Below are 19,922 nucleotides of genomic sequence, written 5' to 3'. Positions count from 1 at the left end.
ATTTGTACATGTTAGTGTTTAACCCAGCAGCTTTTAGCACCTGCTTGAGCCATCTCGAAATGGTTTGGCTCGTCACCCGACCATAAGGTTTTTTATGACTGACCCACAAGGCTTTTCATCTCCCTCGAATATTTTGGTTGTGTTTATGTAGGATAGTAGGTGGGTCATGGCACATAACTGTGGTTCTGGCGGGTAAGCCCGGAATTCCACGACTGGATTAGGTGTTCTTGGTCTGCTCTGTTTGATCAGGCCCTGGATAACGACAGAGATCTGGTCTGGAGCTGTGAGCATGCTGTCCAGTCGCAATAGGTGTAATGACTGGACCCTCTGTGCAGATACAAGTGCCATCAACATGAGTGTTTTGAGCATAGATTGTTCCAGGTTGAGGGATCTGGCTGGTGGCCATCCCCTGAGGTATGTCAGGACCACACTGACATCCCATGTATGGGTGTACCTTGGTCTAGGGGGTTAGAGTTGTAAATACCCTTCATTAGTTTGACCACCAGCGGGTGGGACCCCATGGCCTGTTGTCCTGGAGCTGGTTTTAAATAGACAGACAGGGCACTTCTAGCTGTGTTGATGGCTCTGTAGCTGAGTCCTTCATCATGGTGAAGGTTCACCAGGAATTCCAGTACGTTGGTAACTGTAGCGGTTGAGTAGGTGGTCCCTGTATCCAAGCAGTACTTCTCCCATTTTTTGATGCTGGACAAGTGCTGTTTTTTAGTGGATGTTCGGAGGGATGCTGACATGGCGTCGACGGTTTGTTCTGATAATCCCAGTCCCAAAAGTGGTTTGTGCAGAATCTGCAGCCCAGGAGTTTGATTTTTTCATGGCACGGGTGGCTTGTGCCCGACACTGGGTGTTAATAACTCACTGGGGAATACCATCGGAGATTCAACAACCAAGTCATGGAGTATTGGGAACCATGGCTGCATAGGCCAGTCAAGTACTATCAAAATACCTGAAGCAGAGTCCGTTTGTATTGCGTAGTCCCCAACTGATGAGGCAGAAGGGAGGAAAAGCATAGAAGAAGAATTTCTCCAATCCAGCGCAAACGCATCTACCGCTGCTGCCTCAGGGTCTGGTTCCCAAGCGACATACATAGGTACCTGGTGATTTAGCCTTGATGCAAATAAATCGATATCTGGCGTGCCATATTGCTTTATAACTTGTTTGCAAATTTTTTTGGGTTTAACATCCATTCGATGTTGTCATTAAATTTACGTGACCTGGTGTCTGCCACTGTATTTAGCTTACCTGGCAGGTAAGTTGCTGATAGCCAAATATGTCTTTCGACACACCATTGCCAAATTGTGTTGACCAACTTGTCGCATGATACCGATTTTATGCCGCCCATACGGTTAATGTAGGCCACCACCGTAGTATTATCTATTTGTAACCGTACATGCAAGTGATGCATATTTGTGCATATGCTTTTAAACCATAAAAGTCACCCAACATCTCTAGATAATTAATGCCCAGTGTAAGTGGTAACGATGACTCTGGGTTAGTCCATCTACTACTTGTGCTGGATATAGAGTTAGTTGCTCCCCAGCCTTGAGCACTGGCATCTGTTTGGATAACTAACGTAGGGTTAGTGATGATAATAGGGCTGAAACTATGCCAAACGTTTTTTGCCCACCACTGTAGTTCTGATATTGCTTCAGTGGGTAACTTTATGACACGATCATAATGACCTGTATGTCGTTTTGGTGCCTGTACCTTTACTCTTTGTAAGTTTTGACAGTGCAAAGGTCCGAATCATTCAATTGTTGCATGATTGTGCCAATTCAACTGTTTTGTCTCTTGGCAATGTTACAGTCACGTAGACTGAATTAATTATGAAGCCCAAGAAGTCCATGATTGTGGATGGCTTCAACTTAGATTTATCTGGATGTAAGACAATCCCAGGGTTTCGAATAACTGTTTGGTAGCTAATACAGCTAACATAGTCAATTCCATGGTCTTGCCTATTATTTAAGATATCATCAAGATATGTCACGACAATATGTTTTTGTCTTCTGAATATTGTCAGAGCTGGTTTTAGTATCTTGGTGAATAATCTTGGGCTGATGTGAATCCATTGGGTAATGCTTTAAACTGCCATAGCTGCCCCATCCAGGTAAATTTCAGGTATCTGCGATGATCCTTGTGAATGGTACTAAATAGTAAACATCTTTAAGATCAATGCTTGCCATGAAGTATCCTTTGGAAATTAGTTGTTTGGCAGTAACAACCGTTTCCATTTTGAAATGTATATACTAAACAAACATATTTAGTGAAGTTAAGTCAATGATGATGCGACATCCACCATCTCTTTTGGGTTTAGTGACGAATATTTGATACGAATTCCAAGGGTTCATGTTTTCCCATGATACCCTTTGTAATTAGTCTCACCAGTTCAGCTTGTCCCTCTCGTTTCTTTAACGGAGAGGGAAAATACCCTCTGGGGTGAATGTTGAACTGGTGTCAATTTTTCTAGTATGAATTGTATTTTGTATCCACTAATGCCATTGAGTATATACTGATCACTCGTGATAGACTCCCGTGCTTCTTAAAACAGGTGTAATCTCCCCCCTGTTAGTATTGAGCCCCTATTTTCTATATGCTGGTAGGAACCAGACCCACCTACCTCCATGGTTATGGGTATTGTTCTGTTTCCTGCCGGTCCAACGAGTCTTGCACGTCGTCTGACGTGGCGGTGATGTTGGGGGGTGGCGCATTTGTCATGGGGTCCGCTCTGGGCCCTGGTCTAAAGAAGACTTCCGGGGATAGAATGCGGACCCCGAGCTTTACATCAGTCCCATATGATAGACGTCGACTGATGGACGCGATGGGGTGCTGCTGCTTAGGAATTATTGTTTTTTAAAGCCTCTTCCATATCCTTCATATGCTTTGTGAGGTTTTTGCCAAAGAGCAGTGGGTCTGGCTCAGTGGCAGGGGTATGCACAACCCCGCAAATTTAGGATTTTATGGCAGGTTTTATGATTTGTTTACGAAGGTTGTGGTCATCTCCGTATTTGTCCACGGAACGAGCAAACGATGTGATGGCTGACGTCAGGAGCCTGAGGATCCGCTGTAGTTTTCTAAGGCCTTATTGACCACCTCTCCTGTAGGGGCCTGTTGGAGAGGTGGTTAATGCTGGCCGCTGGTTTGGCCTTTAACGGCCTCCTGCACGTGGGGTTGCCACGTAGCGGTCCACCACACCTAGCAGCTCTTCCTGTTCCTGCACCCCTTGATAACTCCCGAGATCTTCAGCCATCGTCCCCTCTTCTTGACCAGCCCAGTCCTGGTCACCAAAGCTACCCTCGGGTAAGGAGGAAGCAATGGGCAGTGCACAAGGCAAGGCACTGTGGAGGGAGTGCCTGAACTCCCCCTGCAAGAGCGCCCCTCACGAAGCGCGTCTCGCTGGAGCTCCTGCTCCAGGAGCCACTCCATGCGGCTCAGGCGGCTGTCTCTCCCCCAGGCGGGTGGAGAGACGTCCCCGTCCGACAAGTCAGAAGCCACCGGCCGGACGCCTCTTCTGTGGCTTTACTTCCAGCCCGCTGCTCAGGCGCTAGCGGGCTGGGCTCGGCACGATGTCGGGAAATAGCGGAGCGCCGGGTAAGCGGTCCTACTGCCCTGTTGCTGCCCCCCCCCCCCCCCCCCCCCCCCCCAGATGGAACGCTCCGCCGTGGAGTCGAGCGGCGAACAGGTCTTTTCAGGCGGCTGTCTTTCCCCCCGTGCGGGTCGAGAGACGTCCCCGTCCGACAAGTCAGAAGCCACCGGCCGGACGCCTCTTCTGTGGCTTTACTTCCAGCCCGCTGCTCAGGCGCTAGCGGGCTGGGCTCAGCACAGTGTCGGGAAATAGCGGAGCGCCGGGTGAGCGGTCCTACCGCCTTGTTGCTGCCCACCCCAAATGGAACGCTCCTCCGTGGAGTCGAGCGGGGAACAGGTCTTTTCAGGGGGCTGTCTTTCCCCCCGTGCGGGTCGAGAGACGTCCCCGTCCGACAAGTCGGAAGCCACCGGCCGGACGCCTCTTCCGTGGCTTTACTTCCAGCGCGGTGTTGGGGAATAGCGGAGCGCCGGGTAAGCGGTCCTCCCGCCTTGTTGCTGCCCCCCCCCCCAGATGGAACGCTCCTCCGTGGAGTCGAGCGGGGGATAGGTTTGTTCTAGAGCCTTTCTTCTCTGCCTGAAAGCAGAAGGCTCCCTGTGAAAGAAAACCCGACCTCAGAGCTTACCTGACGGTCCGTTCTTTAACCCCGTAGCGGGAGCGCCTGACTCCCGATGTGCCGCTGTTGTACTGCTGAACGTAATGTGCTGAGCGGGCTCTTCACGTAGTCACCCACGTGACTCCGAAGTAAAATTGCAACCTCTTGCTCTCTTGTCTAATCAGTGTGATACTTACATTTCCCTCTGCTTCAACACAGTAAAGTTTTACCTATATCTCAAAATGTTACTAAACAGAACCAAATGCTATATCACACAAAATGGATCAGAAGTCTGCATCAAATATCACATGGCCAAATCTTAAACATGGGAATTTAAATATAACTTGTTGAAATAAAGAAAATCTCATTACCTCTTGAGTTGTACTGTATAAAAGCTGTGATAATTCAATATATGCAGCTACAACAATCTTCAGACAGCAGTTTGAAGCAAATAATTATATTGAAGAAAATATATTCTTTACACACGATTATAGCTGATTATGTTTCCTAGTCCCCTTACAAAAATCTCCTTTAGCTACTGACTGCTAAAAACACGGAAATGGTCATTCATCCCAAATTGATTATGACAAGGTTCATTACTCACACCTATATACAGTGCATTCAGAAAGTATTCAGACTCCTTCACTTTTCCACATTTTGTTACATTACAACCTTATTTTAAAATGGATTAAATTCATTTTTTATCATCAATCTACACACAATACCCCAGAATGAAGAAGCAAAAACAGGTGTTTAGAAATATTTGCAAAGTAATTAAAATGAAATAACTGAAATATCACATTTACATAAGTATTCTGACCCTTTACTCAGTACTTTGTTGAGGGACCGTTGGCAGCGATTACAGCCTCAAAGTCTTTATGATAGAGTGACCAGACTGAAGCCACTCCTCAGTAAAAGGCACATGACAGCCTGCTTGGAGTTTGCCAAAAGGCATGGGAAACAAGATTCTCTGGTCTCATGAAACCAAGATTGAACTCTTTGGCTTGAATGCCAAGCGTCACGCCTGGAGGAAACCAGGCACCGCTCATCACCTGGCCAATACCATACCTACAGTGAATCATAGTGGTGGCAGCATCATGCTGTGGGGATGTTTTGCAGCAGCAGGAGCTGGGAGACTAGTCAGGAACGAGGGAAAGATGAATGGAGCAAAGTTGATGTAAATCTGCTCCATCGGCAGAGGTTCACCTTCCAACAGGACATTGACCCTGAGCACACAGGCAAGACAATGCAGGAGTGGCTTTGTGACAAGTCTGTGAATGTCCTTGAGTGGCCCAGCCAGGGCCTGGACTTGAACCCGATCGAATATCTCTGAAGGGACCTGAAAATAGCTGTGCATCAACACTCCCCATCCAATCTGACAGAGCTTGAGAGGATCTGCAGAGAAGAATGGGAGAAATTACCCAAATACAGGTGTGCTAAGCTTGTAGCGTGATACCCAAAAAGACTTGGGTATAGGTCGTGGGGGCGCTGCGAGTCGGCTGACCTCCCAGCAGCGTGTTTTTTATTTCGTCTTTTTTTGCTTTTTTTGTGTGTCTAATGTAAGCCTCGGTGTGTCTTAGTGTGTCTTGTGTGGGGAGTGGTGGGGAGGAGAAAAGGGGGAACCGCTTTCGGTCGCCTCCTCGACGGAAAGGCGACTTTTTCCATGTCACCTCCCTCGCAGCCTAACACCATGGATTGGAGCGACCTTTCCTGGAGTCGGGACCGGAGCATCAGCAGCAAGCGCAGCGTGGACTTTCCATCGCGGAGATGGCAAACCCTTGCCGGGGATCGCCAGAGAGGAATGTTCTGATCGCTGGCCTGGTGACGTTAACATCGTGGGGCTGTGGTCTGCGGAGCTTCTCGCCACGGGCATGGCGTGGACTTACCATCCGGAGCTTGGGATCCGTCGCCAGGGATCGCTGAATAAGCGCTCCGACCGCCGGCCTGCAGCCTATAACATCTTGAAGCTGCGGTCTCCAGTAGGAAAGTGCCGAGTCGGGACCTCTAAGCCGCGGGTTCGACCGTCCCGATGTTGGAGTTTGGATCATCCCGACGAGAGGGCCTGTACATTGGGCCGTCCGTAGCGGCAACTACGGAGGGGTTATGGCCCGAACCACGGGTGAACAAAGGAGGAGGACTGGCTGAACTTTGTTGCTTTCCACCACAGTGAAGAATGCAGTAGTGGATGTTTGTGTTAAATTTTATTGTGTATTGTGTGTTCTTTTTAAGTGTATTGCTGCTGGCAAATTCATTTCACTGCACCTTCAGGTGTGTGTGACAAATAACATTGACTTTGACTTTGAGGCTGTATTTGTTGCCAAAAGTGCCTCAACAAAGTACTGAGTAATGGGTCTGAATACTTATGTAAATGTGATATTTTAGTTACTTCTTTTTAATTACTTTGCAAACATTTCTAAACACCTGTTTTCACTTTTTTATTATGGGGTATTGTGCCTAGATTGATGATTAAAAAATAATAATTTAATCCATTTTAATATAAGGCTGTAACGTAACAAAATGTGAAAAAAGTAAAGGGGTCTGAATACTTTCTGAATGCACTACATTACTAAAACTCTCATCTTGTTTGTTTCTATTTATGTCAGTCTGTGTGGGGGTCCTGGAACTACGGCAAATGATTAGATCCTTTTATTTGTCATTCAGACCTTACGGTCTGAACGAAATGTCGTTACCTGCAGCCATACATACAATAATAAACAACAGAACAGACAGTAAACACAAATTAACATCCACCACAGTGAGTCCACCAAGCACCTCCTCACTGTGATGGAGGCAAAAATCTTAGGGCTGCTGTCTCTTCCTTCCTCTTCTCCCTCTGCGCTGAGGCGATACCCCACCGGGCGATGGTAAGTCAGTCCCGCGGCTCACCGAGCTCCGCGAACCGGCTGGTTCAAACTCCGTGGCCCGGGGGTGGTCAAGGCTGCCGCCCTCCAGTCCAGCGGACGCAGCTGTTGACGATGTCGTCCACTGGCCCGTGGCCGAACCCCGGACTCAGGCCGCCGCCGCCAGAACGCCGACTCAGCCACCGGAGCACCGTCCTAGCCCTGAGCCGGATCGCCCTCACGTGAGCGCCGTTCCACCCTCGAGCCAGGCCGCCCTCACGGGAGCGCCGTTACTCTCAAGCTGGGCCTCCTCACGGGAGCGCCGTTACCCTCGAGCCAGGCCACCTTCACGGGAGCGCCGTTACCCTCGAGCTGGGCAGCCCTCACGGGAGCGCCGTTACCCTCGATCCAGGCCGCCCTCACGGGAGCGCAGTTACCCTCGAGCCAGGCCGCCCTCACGGGAGCGCCGTTACCCTCGAGCCGGGCCGCCCTCACCGGAGCGCCGTTACCCTCGAGCCGGGCTGCCCTCACGGGAGCGTCTCAGCCCCTCGCGGGACGGCCGTTCCAGCCCCGAGCTGGGCCGCCCTCACGGGAGCGAGCCCAGGGCGAGTCCTGACAGGCTCTGCCTCCGGAGCCTCGAGGTCGTCAGCTCCGCCATTAGGCCTCAGCGCAGACGGAGGCAGAGAAGGGGGATACGACAAGAAACTCGCATTCCCCCGAAGGGAGAGACAGAAAACCCTGTTTCAACCCCCCCCCCCCCACACACACACATAAACACAAACCTAAAAAAACAAAACTTAACTAAACAAGACGAAAAAAACAACACAAAAAAGTAAAACAAACGAACTGCAGCCTAGCCGCAGCCATTCACCAGCGCCGCCACTTCCGGAACACGTGATACACATAGCGCTACAATTTTTGGACCACCTTACTCACAATTGTCTTGTGGTGTCTTTTTATCAAGTTTCAATCACATTGGTGTTATATTTTACAAGTTATTCACATTTTTAACTTTATAAAACCCCACTTTGAGAAACATGACTTGAACACTGCAGTGACAGTTACAGCTGTGATGTCACAATGTGATTGTAGCCCTGCCCACTACAATGCTGCAAATCCCAGGACACTGAGTCCTGGCAACAAGTGCAAGTGCAATTGGATGTCCTTTTAAAGTTTAATGAGGGAGGGTGAATAAGGGTAAATGAGCCGCCCCTGCGGGGCTATGGGTGAGTGGTGGAATATTGCGTTGGGGAAAGGGTTGTGTTGGAGGAACAGGTGAGTGGTGGAATATTGCTTTGGGGAATGCGTTGGGGGACCAGGCATCCCGTGGGGGCTATGGGTGAGTGGTTGAATATTGCGTTGGGGGAATGGGTTGCATTGGGGGACCAAGCCCCCGCCTGTGACAGGGACCCAACGTGTCCCATTTGGTCTAGTAGATATCTAAAAGGCACACATATCTATGAGTTAAGAACCTTTTCGTAATCAAATTGGAATGAATTACCATTACTGTGTTTTAGTTTTTATATGAAAGCCAACTGTTTACCGTAAACTTTCTGAAGGATTAATTCTTTGATCTTCAAAATAGGTACAGCAAATTTAAAGCTTGGTTTGATTCAGGATAAACAGGTTGAGTTGCAGGTGCAGATTTGAGCCCCATATCTGAGGAAGGATGTGCTGGCGTTGAAGTGGGTTCAGAGGTGGTTTTCGAGAATGATCCCAGGGTTGATTGGCTTAACATACGAAGAGCGTTTGAATGCTCTGGTGCTGTGCTTGTTGAAATTTAGAATGATGTGAGGAGATCTCATTGAAACCTACTGAACAAAGCCTAGATGGAGTGGAAGAGGAAATTTCCAGTAGCTGTGCATAAATAGAGGCCACAGCCTCAGAATAACAGGACATACCCACCTTTAGAATGAAGATGAGGAGAAATTTCATTAGCCAGTGGGTGGTGAATCTGTGGAATTAATTGCTATGGATGGTGGTAGAGGTATTGATAGGTTCTTGATTAGCATGGGAGTGAAAGGTTACAGGGACAACGCAGGAGAATTGAGTTGAGAGGTAAAAATAGATCAGCCATGATCAAATGGTAGAGTAGACTCGATGGGCTGATTGGCCTAATTCTACTCCTATGTCTTATGGTACCAGAAGCAAAGTGTTTGCCTGACAGGCTAAATGAAATTCAGCCAATGCAGAGGCCCAGATTTATATCCACAAAGGGCAAGGATATTTGTGAGGGAGTGCACAGATCTGCAGTAGTACATGAATGTTTTTTTTCTAGAAACAAAGAACTGCGGATGCTGGTTTACAAAGGAAAGTCACAAAATTCTGGAGTAACACAGCAGGCCAGGCAGCATTCCTAGAGAATAGTAACTGGGACTGTTCAGATCGGGACCCTTCTTCGGATTCTGAGGAAACCTCTTCAAAATGAGGCATACCTTGAGGATGCTTCGCAGTGGAGCAGTCACAATGCAGAAACAATGAACTTCAGATGCACGTTTACCAAGGAAAGACACAACATTCTGTGAAAATCAGTAGGTCAGGTTGCATCCCTGGAGAACATGGATAGGTGACGTTTTGAGCCCCTAAATAAAATGTGTTGAGCAGTTAATCAATGATCCTCTGCAGATCTGGCATGAGTCTCTCCACTGCTAAATTACATATCAATGTTCTTTGTGGCAGTAAAATAGGCAGGTTTGGACTCTTTGTCATATTTATGCTAAATTTTCAATCAAGGAACTTTATTTCAAATTGATTACTTCTGATACCATTATTCTTATTCTTCATTCAAACAACAACTGGTTAAAGTTTAATTTTGATACATTGAAAAGCAATTTAATTGCTCAAAACAATGCCTAAAATTGTGTTGGTTGGCATGTTTGCAATAACTAAGCTCCACAGGCGTAGATTGGCAATAAGAGACCCTTTTCCTCTTATGTAAATTGCTCCAATTACCACAAATAAATGCAGTCTTGACATTGTAATAATCCCTTGAATGTTACCTGCACTTGATGAGAACGTGAAACAGCAAGCAAATGAAGGAGTACATCCACACCACCCTCTTCTGTAATTTTGTTTTGACTAAAGGGATTATTTTTATGTGCAACACCTACAAAGCAAAACATCTGTTATAATTGTTTAAGTACATGATCTAGATTCATATCTGTGATTATTTTTTTCTCCCGAATGTGAAGAAAGATTCAGAGATGGACCAGGTGAGAACAGGGTGGAATTTGGCAGCTCTTTCACATGGTTTCTCTCTGGCTCTTCCTAAATCTCCTCAACCCCACCTTAAGGGTAAAGCCAGGAATATGTATCCATGACAGTCTCCCAATCATCTCAACTATACCTCCTCCTACTTTGCCTTGTGTAAGAACTCCATTTCAATCGTCCAGTTCCTCTATCTCTATTTTATTTATTCCTACAATTGAATTTTCCACACTGGCTTGATATTTCCACCTTCTTCCGAAACTGCGATTGTCCTTCTTACATTACAAAGCCCTGAACGCATTTCATTTGTTTCCCACATCTCTGCTCTCATTCTGCCTTCTCCTGGACAGAGCAAGGATAGAATTACCCTGCTCCTCAATGTCATCCCATCAGCTTTTGCTTTCAATTGATTGTGCAATTGCTGCAATTCAACAAGATACTACCACCAAACACACGTTGCCCTCTCTTCCCCTTTCAGCATTTTGACAGTACTATTCCCTTTCCGGCTTTCTGTCCCCACTGACCACTCTCTGTCTCATGCCACTTTCCATGAAACCACAGGAGATGCAACACCTCTTCTTTCATCTCAACCCTTCCTGCAATTCAGTGAACAGTGATTCACATGCATGTTTTCCAATTTAGTGTAGTACATTCAGTGCTCACAATATGATCTCCTTTACATTAGAGGAAACAAAGTCTGCAGAGGTGACCCTAACTTTCCTGATGCCTGCCACTGTAATACTCCATCCAATTCCCACTTTCACCTGTTACAGTGAAGCCCAGCATGAACTTCCACCTGGCATATTGCAGACTTCTAGATTTAATGTTGAATTCTACAAACTCAGATACCTTGCTTTCTCAGTCTGTATCAGAACTGGACATTTCCATTAAAAGTTATTAATCTGTGAGATTGGCTCCGTTTTTCTCTCTCCATTAGCAAAGTCTGACCTGAGGGACATGGATCACATCCCTTCCTGTTGCTGCATTTCACACTCCCCTGCCTGTTTTTCACTTCCTCACTGCTGCCATTGAACCATCCACCACTGCTCATCCCAAAGGCAACCCTAACTTCATCCTAACCACTATTCCCTCTGTCCTTTCTATCCCCTTCCCACGTTTTCTGCATCTTGAAACTAAATTGTTTTGTGTCTTTCCCAGTTTTGAAATGGAATCCTCACCCTCAAATGTTAATTCTGTTTCCTTATCCACAAATACTGCCTGAGCTGCTAAGTCTTCCAGCATTTTCTGACTTTTTTGGGGTTCAGATTTCTAACAACAAGTTTTTTTTATAATAAGCAAAATGGCAATGGTATTTAAGTGTAGGGTTTTATGTAACATGTGAAGGAAAGAACTGCAGGTGCTGGTTTAAATCAAAGGTAGACACAAAATGCTGGAGCAACTCAGCAGGTCAGGCAGCATCTCTGGAGAGAAGGAATGGGTAACGTTTTGGGTCAAGACCCTTCTTCAGACATGTTTTATGTAACATGTTAAGTCAGTTGTTCAAAGTATTGGTTCAACTGCACTTGTAGTAGTGCAATCAGGTCTGAATGCTATAGGAAAGATGTGGATAAGCTACAAAGGGTACGTAAAGGATTCACAAAGAAGATGGTGGACAAGGCTTTGAGTTACTAGGAGAGATTAGACAGGCTGGATTTTTTTCCCCCTGGAGTGACGTTGGTTGATGAGTGACCTTACAGAAATTTATTAAATTATCCAGGGAATAGGTCAGATAGATAATTGACCAAGGTTATACCAAAACTCTCTAGGCTTGTATCTCAACAAATGACAGCCTGAATATGGTGTAAAGGGCCTGTCCCACTTGGGCGTCATTTGCATGTCACGCAGGTGGCACGCGAAGATTTTGTGAATCCCAAAATCCTGGGGCACGGTGCGTGACGGCGCATCACTGCCTACGCCACCACGTCTCACCACGCGCCATGTGCGTTGTGACGCGTAAATGATGTCGCGTAAATGACGTGCAAATAACGCCCAAGTGGGATACCAAGGGTTCTTACATGAGTCAAAGCTTTTTAGAAGGAGTTTTGAAGAAACGGATAGGAAAGGGGAGAATAATTTCAGTGCAGGACGATTATTTAGCTGATGCACTAAATGCCATTTCCAAATGCCTGTGATATAACATTTAGTGATAGGAGTATACTAACCAACACACATTGTCCCCAGAACAGTGATACCACTCAACAATGTACGCAGAGATATTCTTGAGCTCCTTAAAAGTCGAATCAAGGGAGGGAGTCCATTTTCTGTACAAATTTTGTTTTGTTGTTCCTTGGTGCACTCACTTAGAGCAATCATTGCCTGGCAAGCTAAGCAAATAAATAACTGTTTATTTCAAATATTTACGGTGAGATGTGAAAAAAGATTGATTTACATAAACATTCTCACAAAATGCAATTCAAAATGATTCATAAAAACACCAAGAAGATGTAATAGCCAGGGATGAGGTAAAAATCTTTTCTTAGTTTGGTTAACTTAATTATGTTATTCCATTGAAAAATAATGAAATAGCAATGCTATCTAAGCTATATTGAATAAACTGCTTAAGGAAAAGAAAGCCACAATTAATAAAAATGTTATGAATAATTTAAGGCACAATTAGAAATCCAAATATTTATCAAACTATTTTTCCTTCAGAAATGATCGCAATTTACCATTATCTGATCCTACACATTTTATATATTTGCTTTCTGCAGAATTTTCAAATGTCCAATATTAGAGAATATACTTTTGTGTAATAAACTTGAATTAAAACAACTTAATTTAGTTATGCCCTAAGTAAACCATAATTTTCTAACTAAATACCCTGTAAATTTTCCTTCATTAGATAGCAAACAATTTGTATGCTGATCGAGTTTATTGATTCTATTTGATGACTTCATAAAATGTTTTTGTATTTGTATAAAAACTAATAAATGCATCTGTTTGGCCTAAGGGTTTTTCTGTGGAGGCTAATTCAAGTCAGTTATTAATTTATCCACTTTGATAAGGATATTAATTTGATTTTCTATTGCAACTGAATTATCATTTATCCAACTGTTTTACAGCCTGCCAATGAATAATACACAACAGTAGGAAGGCATTCGGCTTAATGTCAGAGGCCCTACTCTCTACCTTGCAGCCTTTCCATGCATATACCCACTTTTCTTTTGAAAGTTCCAATTCTATCCACTGTATGGAGTACATTTTTTTCATCTGTTCCTACTTTACCTGCTGCATTAAATATGTACCTTTCCAGATTTTCAGTCAATGGAGACTGAGTTTCTTCTTATTCATCTCTCGAAAATGTCATAATTTTCAACATTTTTGCCAAATTGCCTTTAAACAATACTTTTGCAAGGTGAATAATCTCAGCTGTTTTGTGCGTAATCCTAATGGTTTTAATTTACATTTTTAAGGAATGACACGATCCCGTAAATAGGAGAAGGCAGCACATCAACATGGACATTTCAATAGATAAAATAAATAATACAAAAATACGAAACATATGAAATTTCTCCATGCCTTCACTTGCTACACCAGAGTGTACTATCTGAAGCTGGCTGAGCGCAGTTGGATAAATTATAACCAGGTCACTGTAATTGCCACTTGAAAGAACATATGGGGCCTCTCGTTTTCTGAACTCTCCCTTCTACACAGAAAACAGTACAAAGGTTCAAAACTGATATGTATAGGTGATAACATTTGCACCCTAAAACACAGATGCACAATGCATTAGGTTCTCAGCATTATTTATAATCATGTTAGAAGTCTATGCTTAGTGATACATTTCTCAATGCATCAACTTATTAGAAAATAACAATTACCAAATTACCAACATAGTGCATTTTATCAGATGAGGAAAGTAAAAGATCAATGATCAAATTATAACCAATATCCTTGGCCATATGTTTTCGCTGGGTGAGAGTCTGTCCAGCTAGTGCCCAAATAGCTGTTGCGGCTTGCTCTCTGATCTCTATTTCAAAAACCTGAAGAAAAAAATGACAGGAGTTAAGTATTCCTGTAAGATGTACTGTATCACCACATTTCAGAGCATTACAATGAAGGGAACAAAGCAAGACTACCATTATTTACTCATCCCTATTGCTCACAGAAAGGTGGTGGTGAGTTTTCCTCTTAAATCACCCAGTTCAAATGTGGAAGGTACTTTTGTGTTGTTCTTGGTGCGGGTGGAGGGAGGGATAATGTAATCATCTACATCTTTAGCACCACTAGATTTCATTGTTTCTGCACTTTCCTGTCTGATCTTATATTCCACCCCTCCATAAAACCGAGCTCACCAACACTCTAATGCCTGTTTCAGTGATCTGATTTGCTAGTAGCCTCTATAGAAGGAAATCATGTACATTTGTGCACTTTGACCTAAGTGTAGCCTGCAACATAGCAATATTCATAGCAACATAGCATAATATGATTACAAATATACCCGACAGAAAATTTAGCTGACGTTTCTTTCGCCAATGAAAGGCAAAAACGTGTTATCACTTTGAGAAGATAAAACAAATAGCAAAGATGCAGGGGCGAAAAGTAAACACAGGCTGGAGAATATTTTATATTTTTTTTAAGATAAGGAAGGAAGCCATTCAGTCCATCAACTCTATATCAGCTCACAGAGCAATCCCCCCGCCCCGATTCTACTGGATACCTTAACCCGAAACAATTTTTGTGCCCAATCAACCTGGTTACTATCATGTCTCTGGGATGTGGATGAAGCTAGAGAACCTAGCAGAAACCGAAGGGGTCACACAGAGAACATGCAAACTCCAAACAGACAGCATGAGTGGTCAAGATTGAAGCTGGGTTGCTGGACAAGGCAATGTTGAATGTCAACGCTTAATTAAACTGCTTGTGAGGTGTTCAAATTATTGAAAAGCAAAAAATTGATGAATTAGAAGGATCATTAAACGTTCCGACAATTATTCCACATTTAAGAAGTCTTCAGACTTCTCCATTTATCAGGATCACCTGTTGCTGCATAATGGACAAGCTACCGATAAATAATGAAATAACCTGAAGAAACTCAACCCAAAATGTCACCTATCCATTTTCTCCAGAGATGCTGGCTGACCCACTAAGTCACTCCACTATTTTGTATTTATCTACTGATAAATATGTGTACAATTTAAATAAATCACACTGATTTTGATAGTGAAATACCTTAAGAAGTTTCAAAATATGTTTGTCGGCAGACAACTCAAGAAATTCTTTTTGTGTTGCAGCGTTTCTGTCAGCTAAAACCTCCACTGCTGCTATGGCTTTTAGTTGCATCTTGATTTTGCGACCACTGAGGATTTTTACCAGAGGGGGAATTGCCCCTTCAGCAGCAATCACATCCTGGTTCACACTGTGTCCACGAGCAATTTCAGCCAAAGCAAGTGAAGAATAGCCCTTCAGTATTTCTACGTAACATAAAAATTCCACAAAAAAAGTTAGGTATCTGAATCTCACTACACATTCTAATCCATTTAACTAAGAACACAAGCAATACAGGTAATACATCCAACTGGATTGAAAGAATGATCAAAAAAAAAACAGACTTCTGGAGGAGCTAAGCGATTCGGGCAGCATCTGTGGAGGCAGCGGGAGATTCAACGTTTTGGGCTGAATCAGGCCAGCGAGCGTAGCGGGGAAATTGCCAGCAATGAGAGGCTCACACTAGGCATCTTCACTCTACACTTTCAGTCCTGATGCAAGGTCTTGACTCGAAATGTCAACTATCCCTTTGCCTCCACTGCTGCTCCCTGACCCATTGAGTTCTTCCAACAGTATGAGATTTGCTCAGTTTCTGGTATCTGCAGTCTCTTGGCTATCCGTCGAGGAATAAATACAAAAAATACCTAGTGCTCAAAATAAACAGCAGATTGTGAAACAATTCAAAGACAAACAGTTTTTTTTATCTCTCTCAGTCATTTATTGATTACTGTCTTTATATATACAGTTCATGAGGGTTGAGTCACCGAGAACTGTCCGCAAGCTGATTTCTCATGTCAGAAACATCTATTTTCTATAGCTACCTATAGTATATCACTTTACACACACTTGCTGCAATTCTTTCATTTCATTAAATAATCACTCTAGGACTACCCATAATTAAACTAATGAAATATATACTCTACCCAGTCATTAATAAATACCATGAAACAATTTAATATCACTGTATTACCATTACCAGCTTGCATAAATATTTAAAAATCCATGATAGATTATGCCTAACATTGGATAACATTGGATAATCAGGACATTCATAACCCAGGAAGCCTGTGTACTACCAATTTATAATTCCTTCAATTTGAGGATTATACCATGGGGAAAACCTGCAGCTACAATGTTTTGTTAAAATCTAATTAAAGGAGAAAAAACAATCTTTGGAAATTGGAACTTAAAAATAGGCTCTTAAAGGCTCTTAAAAAGGGCTCTTAAAAATAGCAGAGTCAGGGGATATGGGGAGAAGGCAGGAACGGGGTACTGATTGGGGATGATCAGCCATGATCACATTGAATGACTGGCTTGAAGGGCCAAATGGCCTGCTCCTGCACCTATTGTCTATTGGAACTATCAATTACTTTCCCTATGTTCATGCCAATTTTTTTTTCCAATTTCAGGACTTCAATTGAGGTACATATTATTTTTCTAACAGTGAAATAGACACTTAAGGAAATAATTAGGGAATCATGCATGTTGACATGAAGGGCAGATATCTATATTCACATTTTTTCTCTTCAACTAATAATGAACTCTATGGGGAAAGTAGGGATACAATTTCATGTCTACACTGTGTCTGTGACAAGTTATTCATACAACATATAACTAGTGTAAGTCTGAGGAAATCAATATACAAGCTAACTTTTATGCTTTTATGTTTATTTTAGCAGGAAGATCAGTAATGATTTTGGTAGAAAAACAATGTGTTTGGTGTTCTCCTCCCATACACATTCACCCGTCCATCTCTGCTCAGTTCGTATTAACCAACCTGATCTTCCAGTGGCTCAGCACTTCAACTCCCCCTCCCATTCCGAATCGGACCTTTCTGTCCTGGGTCTCCTCCGTGGCCAGAGTGAGTCCCACTGCAAATTGGAGGAGCAGCACCTCATATTTTGTTTGGGTAGTTTACACCCCAGCGGTATGAACATTGACCTCCAATTTCAGGTAGTCCTTGCTTTCTCCCTCCTTCCCCTCCCCTTCCCAGCTCTCCCACAGCCCACTGTCTCTGCCTCTTCCTTTCTTCTTTTCACCCCCACCCTCACATCAGTCTGAAGAAGGGTCTCGACCCGAAACGTCATCTATTCCTTCGCTCCTCACCCGCTGAGTTTCTCCAGCATTTATGTCCACCTGTCCACCTAACTTTGTTCATTCCTCCTTTTCCCTACCTGAACCGCCCATGGTTCCATCTGCTTATCATTCCCTCGCCATCTGGTTCCACCTTTCATCTACGTCTCTATTAATATTCTTCCATACCCCATTATGTACCGACAATCATTCTTGTTCCTTCTCAGTCCTGATGTGGGGTCTTAACCTGAAACATCAACTTACATCTTTTCCCTCCTCAGATGCTGCTTAATATGGCATTGGTGCAATATCTTATAGGCTAATATGCAATTTTTTAATGTATTTTTTGTATCTCCTTATACTGTATGATGTGTTATATGGACCTGTGTCTGAAATAAAGCTTTATTATTAATATGCTGAGTTCTTCCAGCATTCTGTTTTTGTTCTATATTCATACATTTGCAGTCACTTTAGTCTTCACGTCCCAGTATGTGTTATTCTGAGAGAACAACATCTTTCATGCACGTTCCTCTCAGCCCACGAATGTTGGGACATAATGGAGACTACTCTTGAATGAAAATGTAATCAGTTTAATCGCTCAAGGTCGCACTGGTCTTGTAAACTAGGGGTCATGAGTTCAAATCTCACTGGGGCCCGGGGCCTCGCTAGTTCCGTTTTACGGGCGGCACGGTGGCGCAGTGGTAGAGTTGTAGCCTGTGCAGTGCTTGACGTGCTAGAAACCCAGGTTCGATTCTGACTATGCGTGCTGTATCTACGGAGTCTGTATGTTCTCCCTGTGACCACGTGGGTTATCTCCGAGCTCTTTGGTTTCCTCCCACACTCCAAAGACATACAGGTATTTAGGTAAATTGGCTTGGTGTATGTGTCATAAACATTTTGTGTAGGATAGTGTTAATGTGCAGGGATCGCAGGTCAGTGCGGACTTGGTGGGCCGAAGGGCCTGTTTCCGCACTGTATCTCTAAAACTAAAACTAAAAATATGGGTAAAATGATATCAACTAAAAATATGGATAAAATTATATCAACCAATGAAATATAAATGTTTATTTGCAGATTCTAACAAAGACAATGACAAATGAATAAATGTAGCCATTCCATTTTGTACATAAGATGGTTTAATTGACTGAAACTGCCCCAGCCACCTCATGTTGTGCCTATTATGGTATTTGCTATTCCATGTCAAATAGCGTCTCCTTGTTCCCTCTGATATTATGCAGAAGCAACTTTTAAACTTAGTTTTTTTACAACCTAATGCCAACATTCATTGCAAATTAATCTCATCATCTGTAAATTAACATTCACCATTCTCCAGCCCACCCCCCTCCTTCCCATCTTTTCAGCTGGCATTTTGTCCACGCAAAATAAAATTGCAACTTAAATATTGGAAGAACATTTACTAAGAATATTACCTGAGGGGCCACTTAAAAGCGCCACCAAAAGTGGAATCGCCCCTTCTTTAACTACCAAGGTCTGGTTGATCGGATTGTTAATGCATAATATCTGAATGAATTTAATTGCATTGACAAGTACGTCTTCAACAACCGAATTTAAAATCTGCACGAGAGGAGGAATTGCACCCTAGAAAATAAAAATGATTGGCGTTCCAGAACCTTTAATTGCACATACTTCCAAGAAATTGCAAACCATCTACTAAGGTAATGTTAAGATAACAACAGAACCTATATATTGTAGCTATAGTTAATAAATGTATAGAATATTTTCTTTATAACAGGCGTTTCAAATATTTTCCACATTTTGTTTAAATCTCTGCTTAGTATCCTGTGCTAAGATGCAAAGAATTTACACAATGATTTTATTATCTTGGAGATCAACTCAAATTTCTGGTCAGGTTTCACATTAAAACCAAAAGAGCATCTGTATGTTTTATCACTATATTGAGTGACTCAGTTGGATTAAGCTTGGGATAATTAAACTCTCGTTCTATCTGCAAAAATATAATTTTATTTATAATTCATTACCACCCTCTAGTGGCCACAACCATGACCTCAAACTCAACCACTGAAATCAATGAATGCTTGTTAAAACATGTGTTTCATTCCCAGTTTATGAAAAAATATATAATTTTACCTGAGGTAATGGGTAGTTATAATTGACCCTCACTCCAGAGAAAATAAATATAATCTGCTCCCAAATAATCTGCTCCCACTCCCAAATAATTTTCATAACCTGTGCTATGAATTAGCTTCATGACAATGGAAGAAAATTGGGTCAAATGGATTACAGAAGAAATTACTTAGCTGGTGAATCACTTAATTGATCAATGACCAATCTATTTTGACTAAAACTCTCATCTTGTATGTATGTATGTATGCATGCATGCATGTATTTATGTTCCCAAAATCCAACCAAAACGGTACACGAT

The 19,922-nt window shown here is 43.2% G+C and overlaps 1 protein-coding gene across 1 annotated transcript in view; it reads right to left on the bottom strand.

Annotated features, from left to right (window-relative positions):
• The window catches only part of ankar (ankyrin and armadillo repeat containing), a 99,007-nt gene that overhangs the window by 18,770 nt on the left and 60,315 nt on the right, over positions 1 to 19,922 (bottom strand). The window contains exons 12-16 of the mRNA XM_055637748.1: positions 18,949 to 19,117; positions 15,410 to 15,651; positions 14,067 to 14,220; positions 12,400 to 12,561; positions 10,030 to 10,136 (exon numbers count right to left, since the gene is read on the bottom strand). Coding sequence (XP_055493723.1) covers positions 10,030 to 10,136; positions 12,400 to 12,561; positions 14,067 to 14,220; positions 15,410 to 15,651; positions 18,949 to 19,117 — 834 coding nt within the window. The remainder of the gene's footprint in view (positions 1 to 10,029; positions 10,137 to 12,399; positions 12,562 to 14,066; positions 14,221 to 15,409; positions 15,652 to 18,948; positions 19,118 to 19,922) is intronic.

This window comes from Leucoraja erinacea, chromosome 7 (genome assembly GCF_028641065.1).
Source record: "Leucoraja erinacea ecotype New England chromosome 7, Leri_hhj_1, whole genome shotgun sequence".
Taxonomy (NCBI): domain Eukaryota; kingdom Metazoa; phylum Chordata; class Chondrichthyes; order Rajiformes; family Rajidae; genus Leucoraja; species Leucoraja erinaceus.
Note: the sequence above shows the minus strand (reverse complement) of the source record. Positions and strands in the feature narration are given on the sequence as shown.